Source organism: Chroicocephalus ridibundus, chromosome 3, assembly GCF_963924245.1.
Source record: "Chroicocephalus ridibundus chromosome 3, bChrRid1.1, whole genome shotgun sequence".
NCBI lineage: Eukaryota > Metazoa > Chordata > Aves > Charadriiformes > Laridae > Chroicocephalus > Chroicocephalus ridibundus.
The window spans coordinates 103,085,971-103,111,024 of NC_086286.1; the positions used below are offsets into that span (position 1 = coordinate 103,085,971).

The 25,054-nt window shown below is 43.4% G+C and overlaps 1 protein-coding gene across 1 annotated transcript in view; it reads left to right on the top strand.

Moving 5' to 3' along the window:
- Window positions 1-3,639: 3,639 nt before the first annotated feature.
- GCLC (glutamate-cysteine ligase catalytic subunit) overlaps window positions 3,640-25,054 on the top strand; it is a 37,290-nt gene continuing 15,875 nt past the window's right edge. Inside the window, exons 1-6 of the mRNA XM_063330309.1 lie at window positions 3,640-3,970; window positions 17,482-17,594; window positions 18,928-19,110; window positions 21,794-21,907; window positions 24,599-24,657; window positions 24,741-24,877. Of these exons, the coding sequence (XP_063186379.1) occupies window positions 3,821-3,970; window positions 17,482-17,594; window positions 18,928-19,110; window positions 21,794-21,907; window positions 24,599-24,657; window positions 24,741-24,877 (756 nt within the window). The 5' untranslated portion in view covers window positions 3,640-3,820. The remainder of the gene's footprint in view (window positions 3,971-17,481; window positions 17,595-18,927; window positions 19,111-21,793; window positions 21,908-24,598; window positions 24,658-24,740; window positions 24,878-25,054) is intronic.

Sequence of the window (25,054 nt, forward strand, 5' to 3'; positions counted from 1 at the left end):
TGACCTAGTTATAAAACAGATCTTGTTGGAGCAAAGGGAGGGTTTAAGGGGAATTTGGGGTGAGTCTACTCTTACGAAAGTTCCACGTTGCTAAGTTTAGGCAAAGGATGTTTTTCAGGAAGAGATATTTTTTTCTCCACAAAATGCTTTTCTAGCAAAGATAGTTTTTTTTTCCAGAAGAAGATTTTCCTTTGGACTGTCCAGAGAAACTAGTGAAATCTTAGGGCTAGGGATATTGGTACAGAGCTAAACTAATAACACCATCTGAAGTACTGCCTGTATGTTTAGAGCAGCTTTTTTTTGGGGTTTTTTTTTTTTCATATTAAGCGTACTGGAAGTAATTATACATGATATTAAGTGTGCTGGAAATAATTATACAACATTATGCATGTAGGCAGATATTATACAATGGTGGTTGAAGTCATATTTTATGTGATGCGCAAATGAACTCTTCTGCATGTGATGCTGTCAGCCTGAGAATGGCTTATACTCCTCCATGCCACAGGCCCCAGCAGACGAAAAAGGCTATAGATAGCCCTGCACTGGCGGAACACGTACATTAGAACCGAAGGGAAAAAGGCTTCAGCTGAAGACAGTAAACACCTCATAAACAGAGCTGACTTGTCACGTTGTTGTGCTAAAGATTCCAATGTGAGAAAACAGAGTTTACATTTTTATCAGTTTTACTGGCGCATAAGGAAATTATCTTGGATTTCTGTTATAAACAAGGTACGAGGTCTATAGTTGATAAGACTAGGCACACTGGACTGGAAATAGAGCAGATAACGGCACTGAAATAACACAAAAAATGAGCTGAGTTTAAATGTGGAGAAAGACAGACGCTGAAAATGTGCTCTTGAATTTCAGGTCAAAGAGTAGCATTAGTGGTCAGCTGAAGAGTACAGACTGCATAATAGCAGCCTGTGTTATAAAAAAGCTGGTTTTGGTTCGGAAATTTTGTGTATGTTGCTGGAAATCTTTACAGTCAATTATACACAGCAGCACACTCAAAGCAGCTGGGATCATACCAAATACCGAATTCTTTCAAAAACATCGCTCAGCCATACAGTGCTCTCACTATCAGCAAAGTGAACTGGGAGCACAGATCCTAAATAACCCGGACAGGTTTGCCCAGATTCATAAGATGACAATGTTAAGTTTGCTCTGATATAATAATGCTTGCTCCAAAAACAGTATGGACTGCCCCAAAAGAAGGAAAGGGGCCAACACAGCTGGCAGAAAAGCCATTAGGTGCTACTTTGCCACATTTGTCACTGCTGGGGCTCCTCGGGTGCTCCAGCTCGAACTTAAAGCCGCGGAAAACCTCAGCCTGGGTGGCAGCATGGTGGCACCAATGTTGAGTCTTGATCTTTTGGTGCAACTCTCCTCAAATATGCAGGGAGGTGCATGATGTCTCTTTGTCTTCTCTGATCTGAAATAAAGTACAACTCAGTTTTTGCGTGAGGGATATGCCTCATCAGACTCCAGTTGCCAAGCGTGAGATTTTGTGACCTCCTGATTTTTCAAAAATAAAAAAGGCTGTGGGATCTTTTTAACTAAAAGAGAAGATTGTTTTCTTCTCCCTCAAACTAACCCAACAAGCCTTCTCCAGATCTACAACAGTACCAACAGCATCGTTGCTTTCCGTTAGAGAGCAGTCACTAAAATTTTAGCCAGAACCATGAGTTTTAGAAGAGTCATAAACCCCTAAAAAGAGCACATTTGAAATGAAATGTTCGTATTTGAATTATAATGGTCATTGCTTGTTCTTGTTCCGTCAATGCTGCTCTTTGTATACAAACTTAGTTCATTAAAAAAGGAACCAAGATATAAAACATTTTACTTTTGAGTGGTTTTACTTTAATATTTGATATTTTCCACTAATGCATTTTAGATTTATTATTGTAATGTGTTGGAAGCTTGTCCTCATATCCTGGAAGAAAGGTAATTAGGCAGTTCTTGTCGGTATAGTCATTCAGTTAATGAAATATCTAATAATACAGTTCATCCATTAGTGGGCTATACCACAATTTAAATCTTCTACCAATCCTCAAACCCTTAGCTATGCAATCCTCCCGCATACCAGCCATGCTTGTCCCCAAGGCCTATGCAGAAAGAGCCCTGTGAGCGTAATGAAAATGAGGGTCCAGGCATAATGATTTTCAGCTTCTCAAAAGTGAGAGCTTCTCTCTTCATACAACGTTTAGTCCCTAATTTTTGTCTCTTCATTTAGAAAGCACCCTAAATAGCACTAATAGGCCTTCCTTCTATTTTGCATCAAACGTAAAATACACATCATGACATGCCACTGCTTCCTCTTTCCTGAGACGACACCAAGCTGTGTGGTGTGGTTGACATTCCTGAGGGACGGGATGCCATCCACAGGGACCTGGACAGGGTGAAGAAGTGGGCCTGTGTGAACCTCATGAGGTTCAACAAGGGCAAGTGCAGGGTCCTGCTGCTGGGTCAGGGCAACCCCCGGTATCAATGCCGGGGGCGGGGTGAAAGGATTGAGAGCAGCCCTGAGGAGAAGGATTTGGGGGTACTGGTAGATGAAAAGCTGGACACGAACTGGCAATGTGCGCTTGCAGCCCAGAAGGCCAACCATATCCTGGGCTGCATCAAAAGAAGCGTGGCCAGCAGGTCGAGGGAGGTGATTGGGAGGTGATTCTGCTCCTCTACTCTGCTCTGGTGAGACCCCACCTGGAGTACTGCGTCCAGCTCTGGAGCCCTCAGCACAGGAAAGACATGGACTTGTTGGAGAGAGTCCAGAGGAGGGCCACAAAAATGATCCGAGAGCTGGAGCACCTCTGCCATGAGGACAGGCTGAGAGAGTTGGAGTTGTTCAGCCTGGAGAAGAGAAGGCTCCAGGGAGACCTTATTGTAGCCTTCCAGTTCTTAAAGGGGGCCTACAGGAAAGATGGGGACAAACATTTTAGCAGGGCCATTTGCGATAGGCTAAGGGGTAATGCCTTTAAACTAAAAGAGGGTAGATTTAGACTAGATGTAAGCAAGAAATTGTTTTATGATAAGGGTGGTGAGGCACTGGAAGAGGTTGCCCAGAGAGGTGTTAGAGGCTCCATCCCTGGAAACATTCAAGGTCAGGTTGGATGGGGCTCTTGAGCAACCTGATCTAGTCGAAAACGTCCCTGCTCATTGCAGGGGGGGTTGGACTAGATGACCTTCAAAGGCGCCTTCCAACCCAAACCATTCTATGATGCTGTGAATGCCGTTCCGATTCCCTCCAGACAATTCCCAGGTAGCTCACTCATTTTTTTAACATCTTCATTAGCTGGGCCTTTCCTTGGCACAGCAGGCCGGTGCCTGTGAGGAGACACATCCCAGGGTGGGGGGTAATGTGGTGTCCCTCCAGCCACCCAAAGCACCGACAGGCACCGAATTTTTTTGTTTTTGGCGATGCCCTACCGTAAACACAAATCGGCTTTCAGCCCGCCCTCCACCTCAGGACCTTTATTTAGGGACGTTTAATCACACCTTTGTCACACCAAACCCCCGCCCAGCGGCCGCTGAGGTGAAGCCCCGGCCCCGCCCCCTGGGCGGGGCTGGCTGTGGCTGGGCTGAGGCGCGAGCCGCCTCAGCCCAGCCACAGCCAGCCCCGCCCAGGGGGCGGGGCCTGCGGGGCGGAAAGTGCTGAGTCACGGCGTGACGCGCCGCCGCCGTCACGCGTGGCGCCGGCCTCGGCTGCTGCCGCCGCCGCGGCGCAGAGCAGAGCGCGCCCCGCAGGCTCCGCGCTCCTCCTCATTCTCCTCCTCTTCTTCCTTCTCCTTCCCCGCCGTTACTCTCTGCTCCGCCGCCCGGCATGGGGTTGCTGTCGCAGGGCTCGCCGCTGAGCTGGGAGGAGACGCGGCGGCACGCCGAGCACGTGCGGAGGCACGGCATCATCCAGTTCCTCCACATCTACCGCGCCCTGCGCGACCGCCACAAGGACGTCCTCAAGTGGGGCGATGAGGTGAACCCTTCCCCCTCCCTGCCCCTTCCCCTTCCTCCTCCTCACCACCTTCCAACTCCGGCCCCCTCAGCGCGGCCCGGGCCGGCACACGGCCTTGCCGAGGCCTCCGCCAGCCCGGGGTGAGCTCCGGTGCGGCCCGGGCCCTGCCCGGCGACGGGTCCGGCCGCCGTTGCTCGGCGAGAGGGGAAAGTTCAGGCTGCCCCGGCGGGGCCTTTCGTTTCCCCTGCCGCCTCCCGTTGCGCAGCGCGGTTGCCTCGGTATTAACCTTGTGATTTTTTTATTTTTTTATTTATTTATTTTTAAACGCTAAAGCAACTTTTGGCGCCTCCGTCGGGCATCTGTAGATCCGCCTGAGGTGTATTCCCCGGAGCGGCGGTGCCTGGCAGCGCTTGGTCATTCCCGCGAGTTCGTTTATTTTCTCTGGAGTGAGGTCTGATTAAAGCGTGTGTCTAAGCTCCAGGGTGGTGCCAGCTCAGCCTCAGAACCTGTTTTTGCGAGGGAAGCAGGGACTGGAGGTGCACAGGTGGGCTCAGCCCTCTCGCCATGCACCATGTCCCGCTGTGCTCCAGGCTTGCCCCTGTGGAAGAGGACACGCCAAGCCTTGCTTTGCTCCATAGTCTTCTAGGTGTCTGGCACGAGTTGGTCTGCTTTTCGAACAAGGATGATGGTGATCGCTCAGGTTGTGCCTTGAACTTTGTTACAGGATCTTTGTGCCCAAGGACTGTAACTTTATCCGCAGATCTTGCCTGTGCTGCCATGCAAGCCTGCACTGAATTGGGTCCCAGCCTGACATCAGTCTGCAAGGAGACAAGTCTCTCTCCTGCATTGATAAGTAGGATTTCCTGGGAGTCACAGCTTTCCCTGGACAGGGAGCAGCTTTGCGTGTGCTGCGCTAGAAGTCACCCTTGATTGTGGTGTTGGTGCAGTCCAGCATCTCTCATTTGGAGGTGCCTGTGATGGCTGCAGGAAAGTTGGGAGAGCAGAGTAGGAACTGAGTGATGTGGAGGCTTGGCCGTTGCATCCATCTCATGTTCTGTTCCTTTCTGAATGGCAAAGGCTTTTGTGAGAAAACTTTGGGTGGTAACACTAGCTGTTCACAGATGCTCTTTGCCAGAGGAAAATGCTGTTCCCCTCCTGCACTTTGAGAGTCTCATAAAGTCTGTTCTTTTAAGGATTTGCTGTCAGACTTCACATAACCGAGCAAGGCAAGAATCGGAGCACAGGAGCTGCTTTCAAGAGGAGTGAGTGGGGGTTTGGCTGTCAAAATCTGTCCACTGAAGGGGATGATGCTGCCAGCATGTCTAGTCTACACCACAGGGTTTTGCAGTGTAGACTAGTGCGGTATGGACTTAGGAAATTTTAAATATACGTATATCTGTGCATGTCTGATATCTCTGTGTTCCTACATCTCTTTTATGACTGAAGTCATGCTGACAGAGGAGCCTCACAAACAGCCTTAAGTTCAGGAATATAGACAGAGCAGAGTTTTCTTATTGCTCTGAGAGTTAGCTTGAGGGTTTTATCATTAATCTTTTAAGATGGGGTACTCATTTTTCAATGGGTGTTAGATTTTAGTTGTCCTTGCTTTCTCAGGGTGAGATTTCACAAGATAGGTAAGGTTGATCCGCTAGCGAGCTGGTTCAGCTTCCCTCCCCTTGCGCCAGGCTCGTGTTTCTTCTGCCTTCCTTGCATTCTTACTGGCTACGCGAGTTCAAGACGTTAAACCAGCAGAAAACTCCCATTCAGTTTTCTAGGGTGGTTCGTTTTCTCAGCAGAGCTTCCGCTGTTTCACTGCAATATCCAACAAGGTCTGCTTAATGTGAGGAAAGTAGGAGGAAGACGTGGAGGAAAGGGACGAGCAGAACGTTCCCCTGCAGCACCCATAGCTAGTCACTTGGTAAGCTTAGCTGTACAGTGAGACTGCACCCTAGGAGACTCGTTCTTCCTTTGGCATGGGGACCATACTGAAGAAAGTATTTATGCTTGGCAAATGGTGGTGTGTTGTGTTTAAGGAGATTCACAGTTTTCTTATGTCATGGTCAGCGTGGCAAGAGGCAGAATTTTAAGAGTGGTATGATTGCTGCTCTGTTTCTGATAAGGAGGTAGGAGCCATATTTGAAATGCTTGTGAACATTCAGAGGTGAAGTAACCCAATTCATCATCTACCTCTGATTTTCAGCAAGTGGTAATAAACTCAGGTGTGGCAACTTATCTTTGTTCTACTGTATTATGCAATTTATTTATTTTTTTACGTAACATGGCACTTAGGAGTGTGTTAATGTACCAGATACTTGTTGCCAGTCTGCTCTTCTTGTAGGAACACAAACACACACCTGTCTCCGTAACTTACTGCAGCTGTGCTGTAGATGGACTAGTGGGTAAAGCAATAAACTTGTTTTCCATTTTTCCTCTCAAATATCTATTTATTAGAAAGTGGTGCCACATTTACATGCAGCTTAGAGGAATCAGCTGACTAGCTGGACAATTTTCATAAAAAGCCTTTTGTGCACTTTGACCTTCATGTATAAAGTAATAGCCTGAGGGTGTTTTATTGTCTTAAAAACCTCTTGAAGATTGAAATCAAGAATGAAGATGACAGCCTTCATGTAATGATAGAGATTAAATCAGCATAAACAAAATTACTTTTGTGTTTGAGAGCTGTTTCTGAGACTGTTTTGCAAAAGATCTATGTTTTACTTCATTTTTAAGGAATGCTTATGAGAAAAAAACCAACTTTCTTATCATAGACTGAGTTTGTTTTTCAGGGCAGATGTGTGAATACTTTGAAGACTGTCCCCATCTAGCTGATGCCATTGTGGAAAAGAAATCCTGTGTTTGCTCGTGAGAAACACCTTTTGCTTTGAATCTGTTTTCAGCAGGACTCCGCTTCTCGTTCTGTTTTGTAAGGCTCATTACATGAGCTGTGGTGGCCCTCTGGGGCGCTTGTAACCTCATAGGAATTCCATTCCCTGTCATTCCAAGGAATGAAACTGTCAGGAATCATCATATGCTTTCTGGTTTTTGGGTGCCAGACAAAAGTGTTGAGACTAAGTGGTAACAGAGCCTTTGTGGTGGCATTTGTTTTGAAGGAAGAGAGGCAGCATCACAACTTGCACTGCAGGGTAGCGTTCCCTAGTGCTCCCATCCTCCCCCGAGTAAAGAGCTGGAAAGGTCAAAGCACTGGTTCTGCTATCTCTTGAAAAGTCAGCTATCTTCTTGCTTACAGGCTTAGTACAACCAAGGGGTTTACCAAACAGCTGTTGTGTCTTCTGGGGGCAGTTCGTTTTTACCCTGTTTTCCACAACCATGAAGTCTTGGCAATGGTAAAAAAACCCAAAGAAACAAAAACTACAAATGTGAGTGTAACAGAATAAGACTTGCTTTTTTAAAAAAAAAAAAAATCTCTTTAAAGATCTCTCTGAATCTGCATTTGTAGGTAAAGGTCCTTTGTCTCTTAGTCATCCTTCTGCCTCATTTAAAACTGACAGTTGGCCTCCCTGTTCATGCTTGGCTTCTCCTGACCGTGGAAAATACAAGACACTGAACTATCTCATTACCTCTCATCAAACCCCTCCTTATTACCCTTGCCTTAATGCCCACAGAAGTTGTGCAACAACTAGATCTGCTGAGGAGACCCTGTCATGCTAACTGGTACAGTCTCATGGTCTCCTTGTGTTTTCAGCTTCCTCTCCCATCAAACAATGTATGCTTATCTTTGGATTTGCAGAGTAGAGGTCATTAAGCTCTTTTTTTTTTTTTTTTGTGTGTGCAACAGATACAAAAACCTGTAAGTTTTCAATACTGCGTTTTAAAAGTTTGGTAGAGTGATTAGGTACTATGTGAGACAATTAGTTCATGCAGCTTGGCAGATATTAGTGATACCAAGAGTTCAACGGGGTTTTGAGAGTAAGGTAAAGTCTATTCTGCTGCTTACCAGCTTTTGTCCCAAAAAGCTCTCTTCTGTGCCAGCGTGTTACCAATCTCTTGTGCCTCTCATCTGCTGATTGCATTCTTGCAGCTGACCCATGTTGCTTAAGTTTCACTTTGCAGCTTAATGCAGACACTCAGATCAGACAAGTGGAATGGCTGGCCCTTGGCTAGGCTCACTGCCATTGCTTTGTGCTGAGCACGTGCATGAGCGTATGAATCACAGCACTTCATGCATACCTACATATACATATGTATTCATACATATATCTAATACTTGATGAAGTTTTTCTGCAGTCTGTTTTCCTCCTAAATGGGGCAGTTTGGTTGCTCTTCAGACTGAACACCTATCTGGACTGTGAGGAAATGACAGAAACAAGAAGAGTTGGAAAAGGAAAGTTGGTGGAGACAAAGAAAGAATAAAGAGTAAGGAGGAGCTGCTTCAACATATGAAAATGTCGAGAGAGGCATGCTGGAGGGAGATCCACTTAGAAAGAAGGGTGTAAAAAGCAAGCGTGGGCAAAACGTGACAGTTTTATTTAAAAGTACATGCGAATGAAATGGCAGTCTGACTTGCCCAGCCTTGTTTAGTGAAATTGGACATAATGACCCTTTTGTTGCATATGAGTCTTGTTCCTGTCAGTGTTGGGACATATCATACAATAAGCATCTTTAGCTTTTAGAAAGTTGTTTTCTTCGTGGAGACTTGGAGTGAAATTTGGAGGCCTTTAAACCAGGTTTGATAATGAAATGTATGAGGCAGCCTGAAAAATGTGCCACCACGCTGCTTGCAAGCTGAAGTCTTCCTGACTTAATGCTGGTTTGGGGTGGTTGGGTTTTTTTTTCCTGCATGTTATCTCTTTTTTTTTTTTTTTAACCTTCTTTTGGTCTTTCTTCTGTACTTTTGATTGTATTCCCCTCCTTATTCATTAGGTTTTTTTAATTATGCCTTGTAAATAAGTTAAATGAGAACTGAAATGAACACTTGCTACTCAGTGGTTCCTCATGCAAAGCAAAGCAGCCCTTCTCAGATGCTTCAAGAAGAGAGGCCAGAGGTTTTCTTACCAGATGTGCCAAAGGTGTTGCTTCTGATTAGAAGGTGCATGACTCTCTTTAAAGCTTTCTTCTTTTGCTAATGAAAGGCTGAGCTGTGAAAAGAGCTCTTTTGCCTTTTAAACGATTCTTCCCAGGGACCTAGCTATTGCATTAATGTATTGGTGCGGTTTACAGCCTGTATGTTATTGGCGTTTTTTCAGGGCAGCAGCAACGTGTAAATTATATGATCAGTGATGTTGCATTACAGTTTGCAGAACTTTAGACTGGTAAAAAGGCCGTGACTCTCTGTAAGCACTGCTCAGCAGTAGCTAAACCATCCCTGTATTATCAACACTTCTCAGCACAGATCATAGCCCCATACTTTGTACTATGAAGAAAATCAACTCTACCCCAGCCAAAACCAGCACAGACACACGTGCGTGCACAGAAATGTTCAAATAGATGTAAGAAAGAACTGTGTGACTGATAAAAGGAGTGGGTTCAGAGAGCATCACAGTGTATAGGAAAGGTGATGTTCTTTTCTCATTTTGCAAGAAATTTGGCTAACCTAATGGAACAGAAAAGCAGCAGATGTCATTTTAAGATAGTTGCTTACTTTACGAAGCCTAGATGTCCTGTGGAACAAGATGATGCTACATGATAGCTTTGAAGCCAAGACAGGCACTTCACATGGACAAGAATAGACAGTTTATTACGGCTTCTTTAAACTCCACGTGCTGCAAGATGTCTGTCCCTCTATCCAAACCACTTAGATAATTGTTGAGTGGCTCATGGGGTCTCTAATGTTCATCTGCAACTTTCTAACTAGCTTTTCACTGTATATGTTATAAATAATCACAACAGAATCACAAAAAATAATTGTTGTCTTTTCCTGGCTGTCAATAATAGGTCTTTAAAAAAAATTCAACCATGGCGTTCTACAGACTCATCATCGATATTACAGTGATCTCTCATACTCACTTTGTACACGCTGCTGCAATGTACCAGCATGCAGAAATTGCTCTGTTTTAAAGCTTTTTCTGGGAATCTCGTGCTTATAATAAAGCTAACATAGCCTAAAGTCTTGCAAAATTGTTTTTGACGTTTGAGCTCTTGTCATTTTAAGACAATCACTTTTAGTCTCCCCCTCCCCCAGCAAAATTCCCCAAACAGAATGTGTTTTTGAATTTCTTTCATGCAGAAATTCCTCAGTATGGCCCCCTGCCAAACGTGGCATGTGTGGATGCATCTGAATGGGAGCTGTCTTAATCGATGTACTTGCCTGCTTGCCGCATGCAGGGAAGCAGCATTCATGAATGATTTGGTTATTTGTCACATGTCTGCTTATTCGTCCTTTCTGTCTGAGCTTTAGTTGGCTAAATAAAGGGACGGTGGCATTATTTGTTTACAAATAGATTTAGTGCTTCCTTGATGTGTTTTGTAGCTGCACCTGCTATTTATTGTAGTGGCATTTCTGGAGCAGGGTCTGAAGCTACCATATTAATGTGTCAGCTCATGCTACTTGTCAGCCTTGAATGTATATATGCACCTGCTAAAATGAGTACACTAATAGATGTAAATATAACTCCTTAAATCTTAACTTGAACAAGATAGGTGCCCTTGAAGAGCGTCCGTGTTTATTCCTTACCTGGATGCCTTGGCTGACAATTGTGAAACTGTTTTTTCTGCCCGGCTTTAATCCTTGTGTCAGGGAATGCCTAAACTGAATTACGTCTAAACCTCTAGCTCTCAAAACACGCATGATGTGTTAACCTCCCAGATGACGGATTATTTTGCTTCAGCTTCCTCCGCCTCAGGTTTTCCGTGCCTGGATGATAAGTGTAGGTTGTAGTGCAGCACCACTGACCTACAGTGGTGTGAGCTTTGGTGCTGCATGCATTATGCACATGACAGTGCAGGACACGCTGTAGTTTATAGTGAGAAGCTTCTTCAAAAGCTAATTTTTGGATTCATGGAAGCCAGTTTGGAGGAGTGTTTTGTTGGTGGTTTTTTTTTTTCCCTAAACAAGCTGCAATTTCTCATAAATAGTGACTAGCCCCCATGGTATGCATTGATTTCCTCCTTCCCAATCTTAGATCTTAATAAGAGAAGCTTAAATTATCTGCTGTTTGTATATTTCTGATAAAGAAATACTCTATTCACAGTGAGCTTCCTTCTGTGGATGTCAAGTGAATTGCTGTGGTCTTGTCATGGGATTGTTGTCTATTGCTTCAACGTAATTCCTCTTTTGTCACAGGACTTCCTCTTCTCCTTGCTGTGCAGACACATTATTTTACTTAACAGTATGAGAAAGGATGAGTAGGAAGGATGAGTACAGGAAAGATTTTGTTGTTGATGTTGCTTGTTTGGTTTTTGTTGTGGGGTTGGTTTTTTTTTTTTTTTCCTTCTTTCTGATGCAAGAGGCAACTTAGAAGCTTGCAGCATCTTGTTTCACGGTTGAATAAATGGTCTTTTACTAGCGTATAAAAACATAGAGCCTGAGGGGAATAGAAAATATTGTTGTACCAAAACCACTTGTTATTTTCTGCTTTAAATCTAAAAATTACTAAGTGAATGTCTTTGCTACAGAAATCTAAAACTAACATTATCCTAGTCTTCTTTTTATAGTATTACTTCAGGTGTTACATAGTACAGCGGTCAAAGAAGAGACACTTTATTCACGAATGTGCCTCGTTTTGTTCTTTAGAAGCATGCAAATGATTATAACCTCTAGATTTTAGTTTTCAGTAACCCAGCTTCCTGGTTTGTGGTGTGTGCAGCACAGGACATCCTCTAGTCACGTAATACCACGTGCAGAAGAAGAAATCTGCAGTCCTGATGTCAGCAAGTGGGAGGGGGAACAGACAGGAGCACTTAGCTGGGGCTGGCTGTCGTGACTGAGAAGAGAGCCCCTGCATCCTCTTTGTTTTCTTTGTCTATGGTCATCTTTAATGCAGCATAGAATTTCTTAAATTTTTTGCTTGTTGTCAACATAATATAAAACATCAGTTGTGTTTTGGTTTTAGGGCACGGTTTCTGTGAGTGGGTTTCATATAGAGCTGGAGATGGTGCTTTGTTCGTTGGATTGGCCACTTCCAATGTGCTTGATCAAAATTGAGCATTTTGGGAAATACATTTGAATCTTGGTTTTGCTGTTAAGAGTGGATTTTTGAAATTATTGCTATGACAGAGAATACCCGTAGTAACCTCGTGAGTGTGGAAGTGCTCTGCCTCATGCCAGTGTGTGATTTGGAGGCTTGCTGGCTAGAAATGGGGTAACCAGCTTCTGGGGCACTTCCAGACTTGTTTTCCTCCAAACTTTGCTCCCTCAAAGCTTGCCTTTGTGGGCCAGCAAACCTTTCATTAAAGGTACATTAGCAGCTGGTTATTACTGTGGCTCCATGTTTTGGCACAGCAGTGGTGAGAAAATAACTGCGTTAAAAGAAATACTTAAGTATTATGCTCCACATCTATCAGATGTATGTGTAACTATGGAAAAAAATCTTTTTCCATCTTAACGCTGAAATCTTATGGCAGAGGTCCCTTAATGAACAATCAGATTATTAAAACTTATTTTCCTGTAGACTGTCATTTTAATGTTACCTGGTATTTTGATGATGCATTAACAGACAATAAACACGTGGAGGAACTACTTTTATTTTTTTGCTGTAATAGAGCATAATGGAACTAGTGAAATAGGGTTTATTTCTTTGATACTCAAGAAAAAAGTTTACTGTGACTTGATTTTCTACTGTATACATAAATATATGAGGTATACTGCATGAAAATATTAAGTGCTGTAGTGGCTTTTGGTAATAGTAAACAGAAGCCATGAGACCTCATTGGGTATTTAGGAAAAACTTCCAATTTCTCTTAAAGGTCAAGGCCTGAGGGAAGGTACGTATGAACAGACCACTACAATTGCTCCAAATACACATGACAATACAGTAAAAGGAGAAAGAAACTGTCAGTAAGATTGTCCTTGAGGAACAGCGGTGGTCAATGTGTCACCTGTGATCAGTTTGGTTTTTTTTTTAAGAGTCATAGTATGGTTTGGGTTTGAAGGGACCTTCGAAGATCATGTAGTCCAACCCCCTGCTGTTGGCTCAAAGCGCCATCCAACCTGACCTTGAACACTTCCAATGATGGGGCACCCACAGCTGAGATGGATGATCGGGAGTGAGGTAAAAGGTGAACGCAGGGAACTGTTTTTCACAGCTAGAGAATATACAGACTTGCATTGCTTTCCTCTCAAAAAAACTTCTCTTCAGAAAACTCTTAAAACTATTTTCCTCTATTCTATAATCTTCCCAGCACCTTACTTCTGAGCTTACCAGAGTCCAGACTGTGCGCTTACCTGTGTTTTCTTATGGAGAAATACCTTCTGGCAAATGCTTTGAATGTTAAAAGGATTTTAACATTAACTCTGGAGCAGAGGCTTTACTCTCAACTATTAGATAGGTTTTGTTCCCAGGGTACTCAGCATGATGATGTTAAATTGAGTGTGTGAGGAGGGCTTTTGGTATTGGAAAGCAGACCACTGCCAAGGCAAGCATTTGGACAATGATCATGTGTAAAGACGTGCGTCGACTTTGGTTCTCCTTGTTCCTTAGAATTGCTGTTGAAGAGTCACTTGACTGATACTTCTTCATTTTTAAGTAGTGTGCTTTATGCAGAAATAATATGCGTAATTTTGGTCAGATAATTCAGGCATTCAGACACTATTTCAGACATGCTTACCCATTTCCAGAGAACAATCATCTTTCTCTTTGCCACTGGGCAAGTCCAGCCCAACTATTTGGCTTAATGCATGGAAAGCGGTTTGGCTTCTCCCCAGTTGAGGGGCTTCAAGGTCTCTTGTGGTTGTATTTACAGAGGTGACATCAAAGAATTTTCAGAAGCTTGACATTTCCTTGGAAGCCGACTATGACAAATAATGGTGACTAGTGAAGTAATGCCGTTCTGGGTGCTGTCCTGCCGGCAAGCTAATGGTGGATACCTATCCCCAGTAGATACAGTGGTGGAGCAGAGCTGGTGTGGAAGTACTCTGTAGATGCAGTGCGCTGCAAGTCAGTAGTTGAGAGGAAGCAGCCTGTAAAGAATAGTTTTGCTTTGTGTTGACTCATGGATAGATCTGTTATACTCAGATTATTTGCTTTAACTGAGAATTTATTTGCTTTTTCAATGCATTTAACCTTGAACAATTTTTTTTAGGCTTGCTCTATGTGTGTGTGGATTTACAGCTTTCGCTCTGCAACCTTGCTGGCCCAACTGTGTTCCTTTCCCTGGTAAGGTACCACTGCACTTCTGCAAGCCATACAGACCTGAGCTGGTCAGAGAGGTCTGTCCACCGAAGCTGTGCTGAGCGTGTCTGTCTGCAGGGAGAAGCTGGGAGGCTGCCTTTCATCCTCATCAGCCTTGCAGCACATGACGGACGGAGGATAGAGATGTGTAGGGTTTGCTGCGGAGGGAGAGCACCAGGTGGGCGCACAGGTCCCAAGTGGCCACCTTTCTTACCGAGGCAGGGTGAGCTTTCCTAGCTGGCTTTTTACAAGGCTGCTTGTCAGCCATCTGCATCAGTCATTTGACCTGACATGTATTTTGCTGCTTGCTAAGGAGACTAGTTAAAATTAGGAAGAGAAGCGAACTCAAAAGAGCTTGGCAAAATGATGAATTATGAATGTTGGGTGAAACCCTGCATATTTGGCTTTTGGACTCTTGAAGCTCTGCCAGTCGTGCTGATGCTTTCAGCTTGGCTGCAATTCTCTGAACTTTATTGTGGATAGAAAACATGTGAGAAGTCTGTGAATGACGAGCTGAAGTTAAATGTAAAAATGTGTGAACTCTGAATTTGTTACTTTCTTTCTAGCTTTAGGCTAAATCTTTTGATGAGCTTAAATTAAATTCTTTGAGGATGCCCATTCAGTCAGTCCCTCTGTTGGCAAGATTCTCTGTGGGTAACTTGGAATTGTTGGCAGCCGTCTGAAGCTTTTTTTCTTTTCCCATTAAAATTAATGGCAGATCTTCTGTGTGTTAAGACAGCTTTGAAGATTTAGTCAATGTTTCTGGAGGCAAGAGTAGTAGTTGTTTCTAAAGCTAGATGTATAAATGCAATGTATTCACTACTGCATTCGGATTATGAAACATTTTGATTTCTTTGGTTTTGCCGCCTTGGATTAATGGGGGTTTTTTTTACACTTTTTGGGTTATTTTCTTTTGTGAAACTTGTAATGCAGTTTATAGAGAAGTGCTGTGTTCACACCACCAGCTCATTGCAGTTATATTTGGAGAGGGATTTTTAAGACAGTAGGCTAATCACAGTAACTTATTCATGTCATGGTGGGCAAATGTTAAACTTTGGGGTCTCTCGAAGGCAGCTGTGGTTCCTTTGCCTTCTCTTCTGCCACCAGCCCACGCGGGTGATGTGGTGTGAGGCCAGGCATGCAGTGGGCTTGGTGCACATCCACATGTCCATCTGTATGACTTGGAGAACTGTGCGCCCTCGTACCTCTTGTAGTTCAGGCTGGGTCCAAGCGAGGATGATGCTCTTCATAAGCAGGAGGGGATGATGTTGAATATGGTAGGAAACTGGAAGGTGTAAGAGAAGTCCCTTTTTATTGACAGTAATCATGGATCAAGTGTCACTGGAGAGACTGGTACTAGATAATCAGTGAATCAGTGCTGGAGTGTGTTCTGGTTGACTATAGTCCATAGTTATGTCGAGTAGATTATTGTGGCATAATACACACAAACCACAATGTATACCACACAAAGAAATGCTGTCTTGCACAGGAACTAGAAATCATTATTTTTCTTTAGAGGATTAAAATCTGATCTTAAAAAATATAGAGAATATGTATCATTGCTGAATGATTCCCTTCAGAGTTTGTGTCTAACTAGATTCTGTAGAATTACACGCATTCTTGGATAACGCTGCTTGTGATTTAATCTCAAGTCCCACCAGAGGATTGTATTTGTTGTCACGGTAGCTAGCAATAACTCTTCCCTGAACACTGAAGCAACCAAAGAACATGAAGCCCACGAATCCTCTTACTGTGTGCTGGAAAACACTACAAAAGTTTCCTGTGTTTTGGCAAGCTGTTTTTCTATACGTATCAGGCTTTTGTACAAAACAGAAGTTGCCATGGGTTGGTATGCTGAAACTTTAACATCAGCATCTTTCATGAATCTGAATTCCTGGGGCTGGAGCAGTGGTGTTCGGTAAGTACCAGTGGATGCACTTCTGGGCGCTGTAAGAAAACAAAACTGAGGAGCACAGTGCAAAACCTCGGGCGACTTCCAGCTGTGGAACCGCAACCTGAATTTTTAACTACAGGTTGATACTTGTATTAGATGAGCTGTGAAAGTCTTGAGGCAGTGGTTTGAGAGCCTCCAACAAAAGGCAGTGTGTATCACCGCTGGTCCAGCCAGGGGTTTTCAAAGCCAGTACCCCTGTGATGCATTTTCATGTATGACTTCTGCTTTTATGTGGTAAGCAGTATATCGTGCTTGGGGGCTGTTCTGTCTTTCATGCTTCCCAGAACAGTGCAAAGCATCCCCAGCTAAATAGGTGTTAGGAAATAGATTGTATCAGTAAGTAGTGAAGGGCTATAAGGTCCAGGTGACTGGTTGCTATACCGGGTAACACTCTAAAAGTCTTCACAGGAGCTTTGACAGCAAGTATGCATGGAGATTAGAAAGTTTGACATGAGGGCGTTCCAGATCTGGCTGCTTTCAGATAATCTCTATTATGGAAACAGTATTCTCCAGTGCTGGGACATGGTGTTGGCACCACTGTCTTTGGCAGCGTGTTGGATCGAATTCTCCACTGGTGTGTCACTGGGAGCAGCGGTGGGTCACAGCCTGGGGCAGGAAGGAGGCAGAGGTCCTGGGGCAAGGTATGCCGCTGGGCAGCAGGGGAAGGAGAGGTGGCAGCAAAGCTGAATCAAGAAGGGGTGGAAACCCCTGTGCTGTGCCAAGAGCTGGAGTAAATGGCAGGAGCGATGCTGTCTGTAAGAGCCGTGGGCTTTCCCTGGTGTAAATGAGGCTCTGTTATTGCTAGTCTTAAATAGCTCCAACAAGTGATTGGGTGTAAATGGATGTCTTGTTTGTAGAATGACTTTTTTTTGTTTGTTTTTTTTTTTGTCAGTTTTTGTGAGACTGTAACTCATGGCATGACAGAGAGGTGTTTGTGGTTAATAGCTTGCATAGGATTTTAATTTTTTTTTAAAATAATGTGGAGGCAAATACAAATTCAGGAATCTTTTTGCAAAATATCCACAATTAGAAATGGAGGGGAAAATTTTAGAGGCCGATCTCAAGGAATTTCAATTCTTTAATCAAGATGAAATAAGCATGCAGCTGTTTTCTGTGGGATTGTTTACTGCATTCACAGCTAGTGGTGGTTTTTAAGCTGTGGAGATAAAGTTCAGTCCGACATCCTTTTTTTTTTTTCTTCTTTTCACTTGATGTTTGAAACTGTGCCAATGTGTTTGTTGCAAACAAAATCTTACTATATAATTGTTTATTTTGTTTTTATTATTTACAAGGTGGAATATATGTTAGTAAAATTTGACCACGAGAATAAGAAAGTGCGCTTGGTGCTCTGTGGTGAAGAAGTTCTTCAAACGCTACAAGACAAGGGGGAGAAGGTAAACCCCAAGTGAGTAGCTGTTTCCTGTTTCTTTTTTTTCCTCATGTTATGATACTGTACAGAATTTCGTAGACATAGCTTAACTTTCAAGTCTGCTGTTGGTAAAGCTGTAAGCCACAGATACTGATATTTTCAGATAAAGTTGGGGCGCAGGAAATGAAAGACTTTGAGAACGCTTGCAGGCAGCCTGTGCGCTTTTTGTGTTATGACTCGGGGCGGGGGGGGCGGGAAGGAGGCTGTAACAACCCACAGAAGTTGCAGTTTGGGTATTTGTTTTGTCTTGCTCTAGTTTTGTGTGTGTGCACTCTCCCCTATATCCCTGAGGACAGGAGTGAGTGAGGCCTGTGTAGGGAAGCCTGTTGTCTGCGGGAGGGCTCTCCCATTTTTGACAGAATTAGGAAGGTAAGCATAAGGGCAGCAGGACAGTTCTTCCTCACCCTCTCCCATGGAATTTTCAGGAATAACTGGATCATATCCCTACTTCAACTAGACAGAGAAGTGTGAATTGCCTTTTAATTGATGGCAGCAGAGAAACGAGAGCAGAGACAGTGAAGTGCTTTAGCTGAAGAGAGCCCGAAGTAGGTGACAGCATACAGGAAGGTGGATAAACTCTGCTGTTGCAATGAGTGGCTTTTGTGCCTTGGTCCTGTCTACTACTTTCTAGGTACCTTAAACTCATCTTCTAGTAAGGCTTCCCTGTTTGCCTTCCTCAGTAGAGGGACTATTGAATGCCTGCAAGAAGGAGTCCCTTTGCTTTTAGACTCAAAACTGCTACTGCCTGAAGAACAGCAGGGGAGATGTGGCTCAGCCTCTGGTAGAGTGTGCTCCATAGAGGTGGCATGGCTTCACAAGGGGATGGGAGAGTATTACTTTTCAAGGGTGACTAGGTGGACTCAGACTTCATTTAGTTTCTTAACCTAATAAATTTGTGAGACAGGACCAGATAGTCACAGCAGTGGAAAGAAGAAATTGAGCATAACTTTTGCCTTGCCTTGTACTGTGGAAGAAGTTGAATGTTCTGTATGGTCCAGTTTCAGTTAAAACCCCAAAAAACAAGGCTTTAGACAGATACGAAAGGTGATTGCGGTTTGACATAGGCAAATCCTACTTATTGCACTGTACAGCAACACTTCCTACTGCCAAACTGTGCCTTAATTTCTTTTCACTGCCTCCAAGCAGTGAGGTACATTGGAATGTACATTGTGTTACTCTATCAAATAATCAGCTTTAGGAGATACTTCTTGCAGGTTGTACTCATTCCTGAAATCCTCACAAATAATCTAATTATTTTTTTTTTCTGAAGCTGTAGAAATATTTAATCGAGGCTATTCTTTTATTATAGCCACCCAACACTCTGGCGACCAGAATATGGAAGCTACATGATTGAAGGGACGCCTGGGCAGCCATATGGGGGAACCATGTCTGAATTCAACACTGTGCAAGACAACATGAGGAAAAGACGGCAAGAGGCCGCTTCTGTGCTCAAAGAAAACGAGGCTGTTTGCACTGTGACGTCATTTCCAAGGTGAGATGGTTGTTGAAATGTAATGCTGTGTTTCCTATTCTCCTTATACTTTTTTTCTTCTTATTGCTTACAGGTAAGCTGTAAAATGAAACCGAGCAAAATATGATTCAATCAAAGTACTTTGATTTAACATTCCAGTTGTGTTTCCTAAAATTTTTATTGCGGTGAGCCCAAAAAAATAAGCATCTTTTACATTTTTAAGTTACTTCTAAACTGTGGTGATCTTGTATTAGGAGAGAATACCTGAATATTCATAACAAAGTACTGTATGTAGAGTAGTCTGACATCTGGAATTGATACAGCAAATCATATATAAAAGGTTTCTCTGTACCTATTTTGCGAGTTGTGATCTTTATAAATAGCAGTTTGGTAAAACGTGGCTACTCTGATCTACTTTTTGACACTACTTTTTCCACTAAAGCACATGCAAACTTCTTTTGGTGTCTTGGAGTACACAGTAGAACAGGAATGTGATTGTCCTTACAAAATGAAGACTTAAAACTTCTATAATACTGTACTGACTAAATCTGGAAAGGAATGTACCTCTCCTGGGTTCATATCCTTACAAAGGGTAGATTTTCTCCTTTTTATTGCTGTAAAGAGGCCCTTGAAGAAATGAAATTCAGGAAGTTCATTACCTAGGAGAAACTGTAGTTTTTGACCTTCCTTTCAAACATAATCCTTGTCAGGGATTTATTATGTTCATTCTAACTAGCCTGGTCAATCAAATGAATGAAGATAGTTATGCTTAAAATAGTAAAAAAAAAAAATTGCTGTGCGGTAGAAGAGAAGCAGCTAGCCTTACTGGCCAGTACAGAATGCAGTGGCCCTAAATTTGCTTCCTCTTTATGGGAGCTACACTGGATATCTTTGAAGTAATAAGAGCTTATTTGAAGTCCAATGGTTAAGTAGTTCTCTGTGTTACAGAGCTAAGGTTCTTTAGCCCTGCAACCTTACAAATAGATTATGTCACTTAATAAATTTTGTATACAAACATTTCAGACCAGGTCTTGCAAAGAATAAAGGGAGAGGAGTAATTCATCACAGAAATTCTTTTTACATCACTGTAGGATCAGTACATTGGACTTCAGTGAAAGCCAGTAAATAATAAAATGTAGTTTCTTTATTACTTATGGATCATCCCAACGTGGTTTTATTCTTCAGAGATTGCTCTCCCTAAGCTATTTAGTTTCTTATTGCTGCCTTTTGTTATCTTGCCATTCAAGTCCTTGTTGGTTTGACTGGAGCATTGCTAACATGTATGTCTGAGGTTTTGTGGGTTTGGGGTTTTTTACTACGTTCTCTCTACATTAATATATACATATGCCTGTGTGCGTCTGTGCATATACATGTGTGTATAATAAATAAAATAAAATCTGTGCATCTGAAAAGACAAAAAAACTTGCTGACAGAAGAAAGGTAAAGAATACTTATTAAAATAACTCAGTTAAAAATGAACAAACCTGAAAATGCTTAAATATGAAAAAATACAAGCTTAGAAGCTGAATGAGTATCCCGAGTTCTTAAATCTGTGAGCCCTCACTACTGGACCAAAAAGGTGTTTTCTTTCTTGAGGGCTGGAGTGATATTGCACTTACATAATTAGTGAAGACGGGTTTAGATGTTGTAGGACAACTTCTGTACCTAACCCAGGAAGATGCAGCAAATAGCGACATGCGTGCTGAACATAAATAATATTTCCAGAAATGTGAGTGTTTCCTGGTATTTTGAGTAGTTTGCTTGTAGTTGTATTAGCCAACCCTTTTTATACATCAAACTACTAGAGCCTCTTGAGATAGCGTAATCTTTGTCCTTTATACTGTGCAGCATGGAGAAACTAATCTTCTGCAATTTTACCTCCAACTTCTCAAATGCTCTTTTGTTTCAGTTGCACTGAAAACCTACTGGTTCTTGTTTCAGATGAGTGTTAAACTTACAATGGAGGTTACAAAGGAGAGGGTTGTATTCTGATTTACTTGCATATCTGTCAGCATTTTTCACCTAATAGTGTAATTTTTCTCTGCTTATTACATTTCTCTCATTTATGGGGTCTTTCAGAGTTCCAAAATCACAAACTACTGTGAGACTTGGGATGTATGTATCCCTTGAAATTACCTCGAATTCTTACAGAGTTGGTTAGATACATCTTTTTAAGTAGATTGTTGGGAGCAGAGCTAGATAAATTACTTCACCAATCAACATTAACCTGCGCCCTCTAGAGAAACTGTTTAAGGCGCAGAATGCAGCTGCGTGTCAGTATTAACGATGAGTGCCCACACACTAAAATGTATGTACTCTGCATAATACTATGAAGTTTCCTGCTGCAGCCACTGGAAAGATCTGTGTTTACTGTCCAATGATAGGGGAGTAGTTTTTAAAACACTCACCCCCTCCCCTTTTTTTTAACCACTACTTAAGCTGGTTGTTGGCAAGCGCCGGCCTTTTTACAGCAACTGTTTTAAGACCCCTTTCTGGTAATTCCACATGTACAGTTAGCAGTCTTGAAAAGTGCTTCAGAAATACTTAGAGTAGATGCAAGGTTTTGGGGTTTGTTTTTTTTTTTTTTAAAAAAAACTCCTTTTATTCCTTTGTCTATGAGAATCCTAATCTCTGATCATCTGACCATTTAAAAAATCATAGTCAGTCTGCATTACAGCTTGGATCTCATTGTTGTATTATATAGGTTAGGGTGTCCTGGGTTTACGCTGCCGGAATATAAGCCAACGCCAGTAGAAGGAGGAGCTTCGAAATCCCTCTTTTTTCCAGATGAAGCCATCAATAAACATCCTAGATTTAGGTAAGAGTATTTTGGGTGTGTGAATGGGAAGCTGAATATTTTTCTGTGCCTAAATATAGACATACCTGCAACTTCTTTACGTTGCTGGAATAGAGAGCTATGTGTTGCATAGATAGTTGCTGCAGATACCACTTGAACAGAGATGGTTGTGATGTTGTGTTTTCTGTCAAAGTGCCTTAAGAAAGTAAACTGTTAAGTAACTTTATATGGTAGTTCACACCATTATGTAGCAAAAGGTGTTGATTATGCTACTGCAAAATTGTTTCCAGTTCAAAATCCCATGGCTAAGCACTTCCATCACAGTTAATCCAGCTCTTGCTCAGATACGTCACAGCGACATCTCAGTGTAATCAGTAACTTGTCCTCATTACCCTGAAATGGAATCGTAGAATCATAGAGTCTTCATGGTTGGAAAGGACCTTTGAGATCATCGAGTCCAACCATACACACACAAAAAAAAACCCCAACCCCCTACAATCTCTGCCACTAGAGCATGCCCTGAAGTGCCACATCTAGATGTTTCTTAAAAACCTCTAGGGATGGTGACTCAACCACCTCCCTGGGCAGGCTGTTCCAGTGCCTGACCACTCTTTCAGTAAAGGAATTCTTCCTAATGTCTAATCTAAACCTCCCCTGCCGCAACTTCAGACCATTTCCTCTGGTCCTGTCATTATTCACTTGGGAGAAGAGGCCAACACCCACCTCTCTCCAGCCTCCTTTCAGGTAGTTGTAGAGGGCAATGAGGTCTCCCCTCAGCCTCCTCTTCTCCAAGCTAAACATGCCCAGCTCCCTCAGCCTCTCCTCATATGACCTGGTCTCCAGACCCCTCACCAGCCTGGTAGCTCTCCTCTGGACACGCTCCAGCACTTCAATGTCCCTCTTGTACAGAGGGGCCCAGAACTGAACACAGGACTCGAGGTGGGGCCTCACCAGTGCCGAGTACAGAGGCACCATCACTTCCCTGCTCCTGCTGGCCACGCTAGTCCTGATACAAGCCAGAATGCTGTTGGCCGCCTTGGCCACCTGGGCACACTGCTGGCTCATGTTAAGCTGGCCGTCCACCAGCACCCCCAGGTCCTTTTCTGCTGGGCAGCTTTCCAGCCACTTTTCCCCAAGCCTGTAGCGTTGCTTGGGGTTGTTGTGACCGAAATGCAGGACCCGGCCCTTGGCCTTATTAAACCTCATACAGTTGGCCTTGGCCCGTCGATCCAGCCTGTGCAGGTCCCTCTGTAGAGCCTTCCTACCCTCAAGCAGATCAACACTCCCACCTAGTTTGGTCTTGTCTGCAAACTTACTGAGGGTGCACTCAATCCCCTCATCCAGATCATTGATAAAGATATTAAACAAAACTGGCCCCAAAACTGAGCACTGAGGGACACCACTGGTGACCGGCCACCAAGAGGATTTCACCCCATTAATCACAGCTCTCTGGGCACGGCCATCCAGCCAGCGCACAAGAGTGCACTTGTCTATGCCATGATTCGCCAGCTTCTCCAGGAGAATGCTGTGGGGGACGGTGTCAGAGGCCTTACCAAAGTCCAGATAGACAACGTCCACAGCCTTCCCCACATCCAGAAGGTGGGTCACATGGTCATAGAAAGAGATCAGGTGGGTTAAGCAGGACCTCCCCTTCCTAGACCCATGCTGGCTGGCCCTGATCCCTTGGCTGCCCTGCACTTGCCATGAGAGCTCACTCAAGATGATCCTCTCCATGATCTTTCCTGGTACCGAGGTCAGGCTGACGGGCCTGTAGTTCCCCGGATCCTCCTTCCAACCCTTCTTCTAGATGGGCGTCACATTAGCCACCCTCCAGCCATCTGGCACCTGCCCTGTTGACCAGGATTGTTGATAAATGATGGGAGAGAGGCTTGGTGAGCTCTCCCGCCAGCTCCCTGAGTACTCTTGGGTGAATCCCATCTGGCCCCATGGATTTATGTGTGTCTGCAGTGTGTCTGCAGAAGCAAATCATTGACTACTTCCTCCTGGATTATGGGTGCATTGTTCTGCTCTCCATCCTTCCAGCTCAGGAGGCTGAACACCCTGGGGATAGCTGGTCTGACTATTGAAGGTGGAGGCAAAGTAGGCATTAAGTATCTCAGCCTTCTCGTCCTTGGTTGCAACTTTTCCCCCCCTCCCTGCATCCAGTAATGGATGGAGATTCTCCCTGGCTCTCTTTTTGTTGATGTATTTATAAAAAGTTTTTTTGTTGTCCTTAATGTTAGTGGCCAAGTTGAGCTCCAGCTGGGCTTTTGCCTTCCTAATTTTCTCTCTGTATAACCTAATGAGATCTCTGTACTCCTCCTGAGTTGCCTGTCCCTTCTTCCAAAGGTGGTAAACCCTCCTTTTATTCCTAAATCCCATCAGAAGTTCCTTGTTCATCCAGGCTGGCCATTTTCCCCGCCCTTTAGACTTGCGACACTTGGGGACAGCCCGCTCCTGGGCCTTTAAGATTTCCTTCTTGAAGAGCGTCCAGCCTTCCTGGACCCCTTTGCCGTTCAGCACTATATCCCAAGGGACTCTCTCAACCAACTAGTTCCTTAAACTAGGAAAAGAAGTATCCCAAAGAAAAATGCTCAAAATAAATAGAAAGCTGACATTCTGAAACCCTGAGAATTGATGAGAAACTAATTTCAAAACCATTTGCTTAAAGAGAAACTGTCAGACATTTCAGCAAACTTTTTTTTTTTGTAGTACACTGACCAGAAACATTCGTCACCGAAGAGGAGAAAAGGTTGTGATAAATGTACCAAGTAAGTAAATTCAGTCTATCTTTTTTCTTCTTCAAAGTAGCTGTTCAATCTAATGCTCTGGGTTACCTCCATTTTCCACACAGTATTTAAAGACAAGAACACGCCATCACCATTTATCGAAACGTTTCCTAATGACGATGGAGAAGCGGCAAAAGCAGCAAAGCCGGACTATATATACATGGATGCTATGGGTTTTGGAATGGGAAACTGTTGTCTTCAGGTAAAGTGCATCTGCTTTCAAGGTGTTACTGAATGTTGTCTTTCCTAAACACTTCCCTTTTTAAGACTTGCCCTATGTCTAATTTCTCTAGCTTAATTCAACTAGTGTGGCAAAAGGAGGAATAAAACAACAAATTTAATCTTCTACCTGATAACGTAGTCTTAAAATACAGGTTTC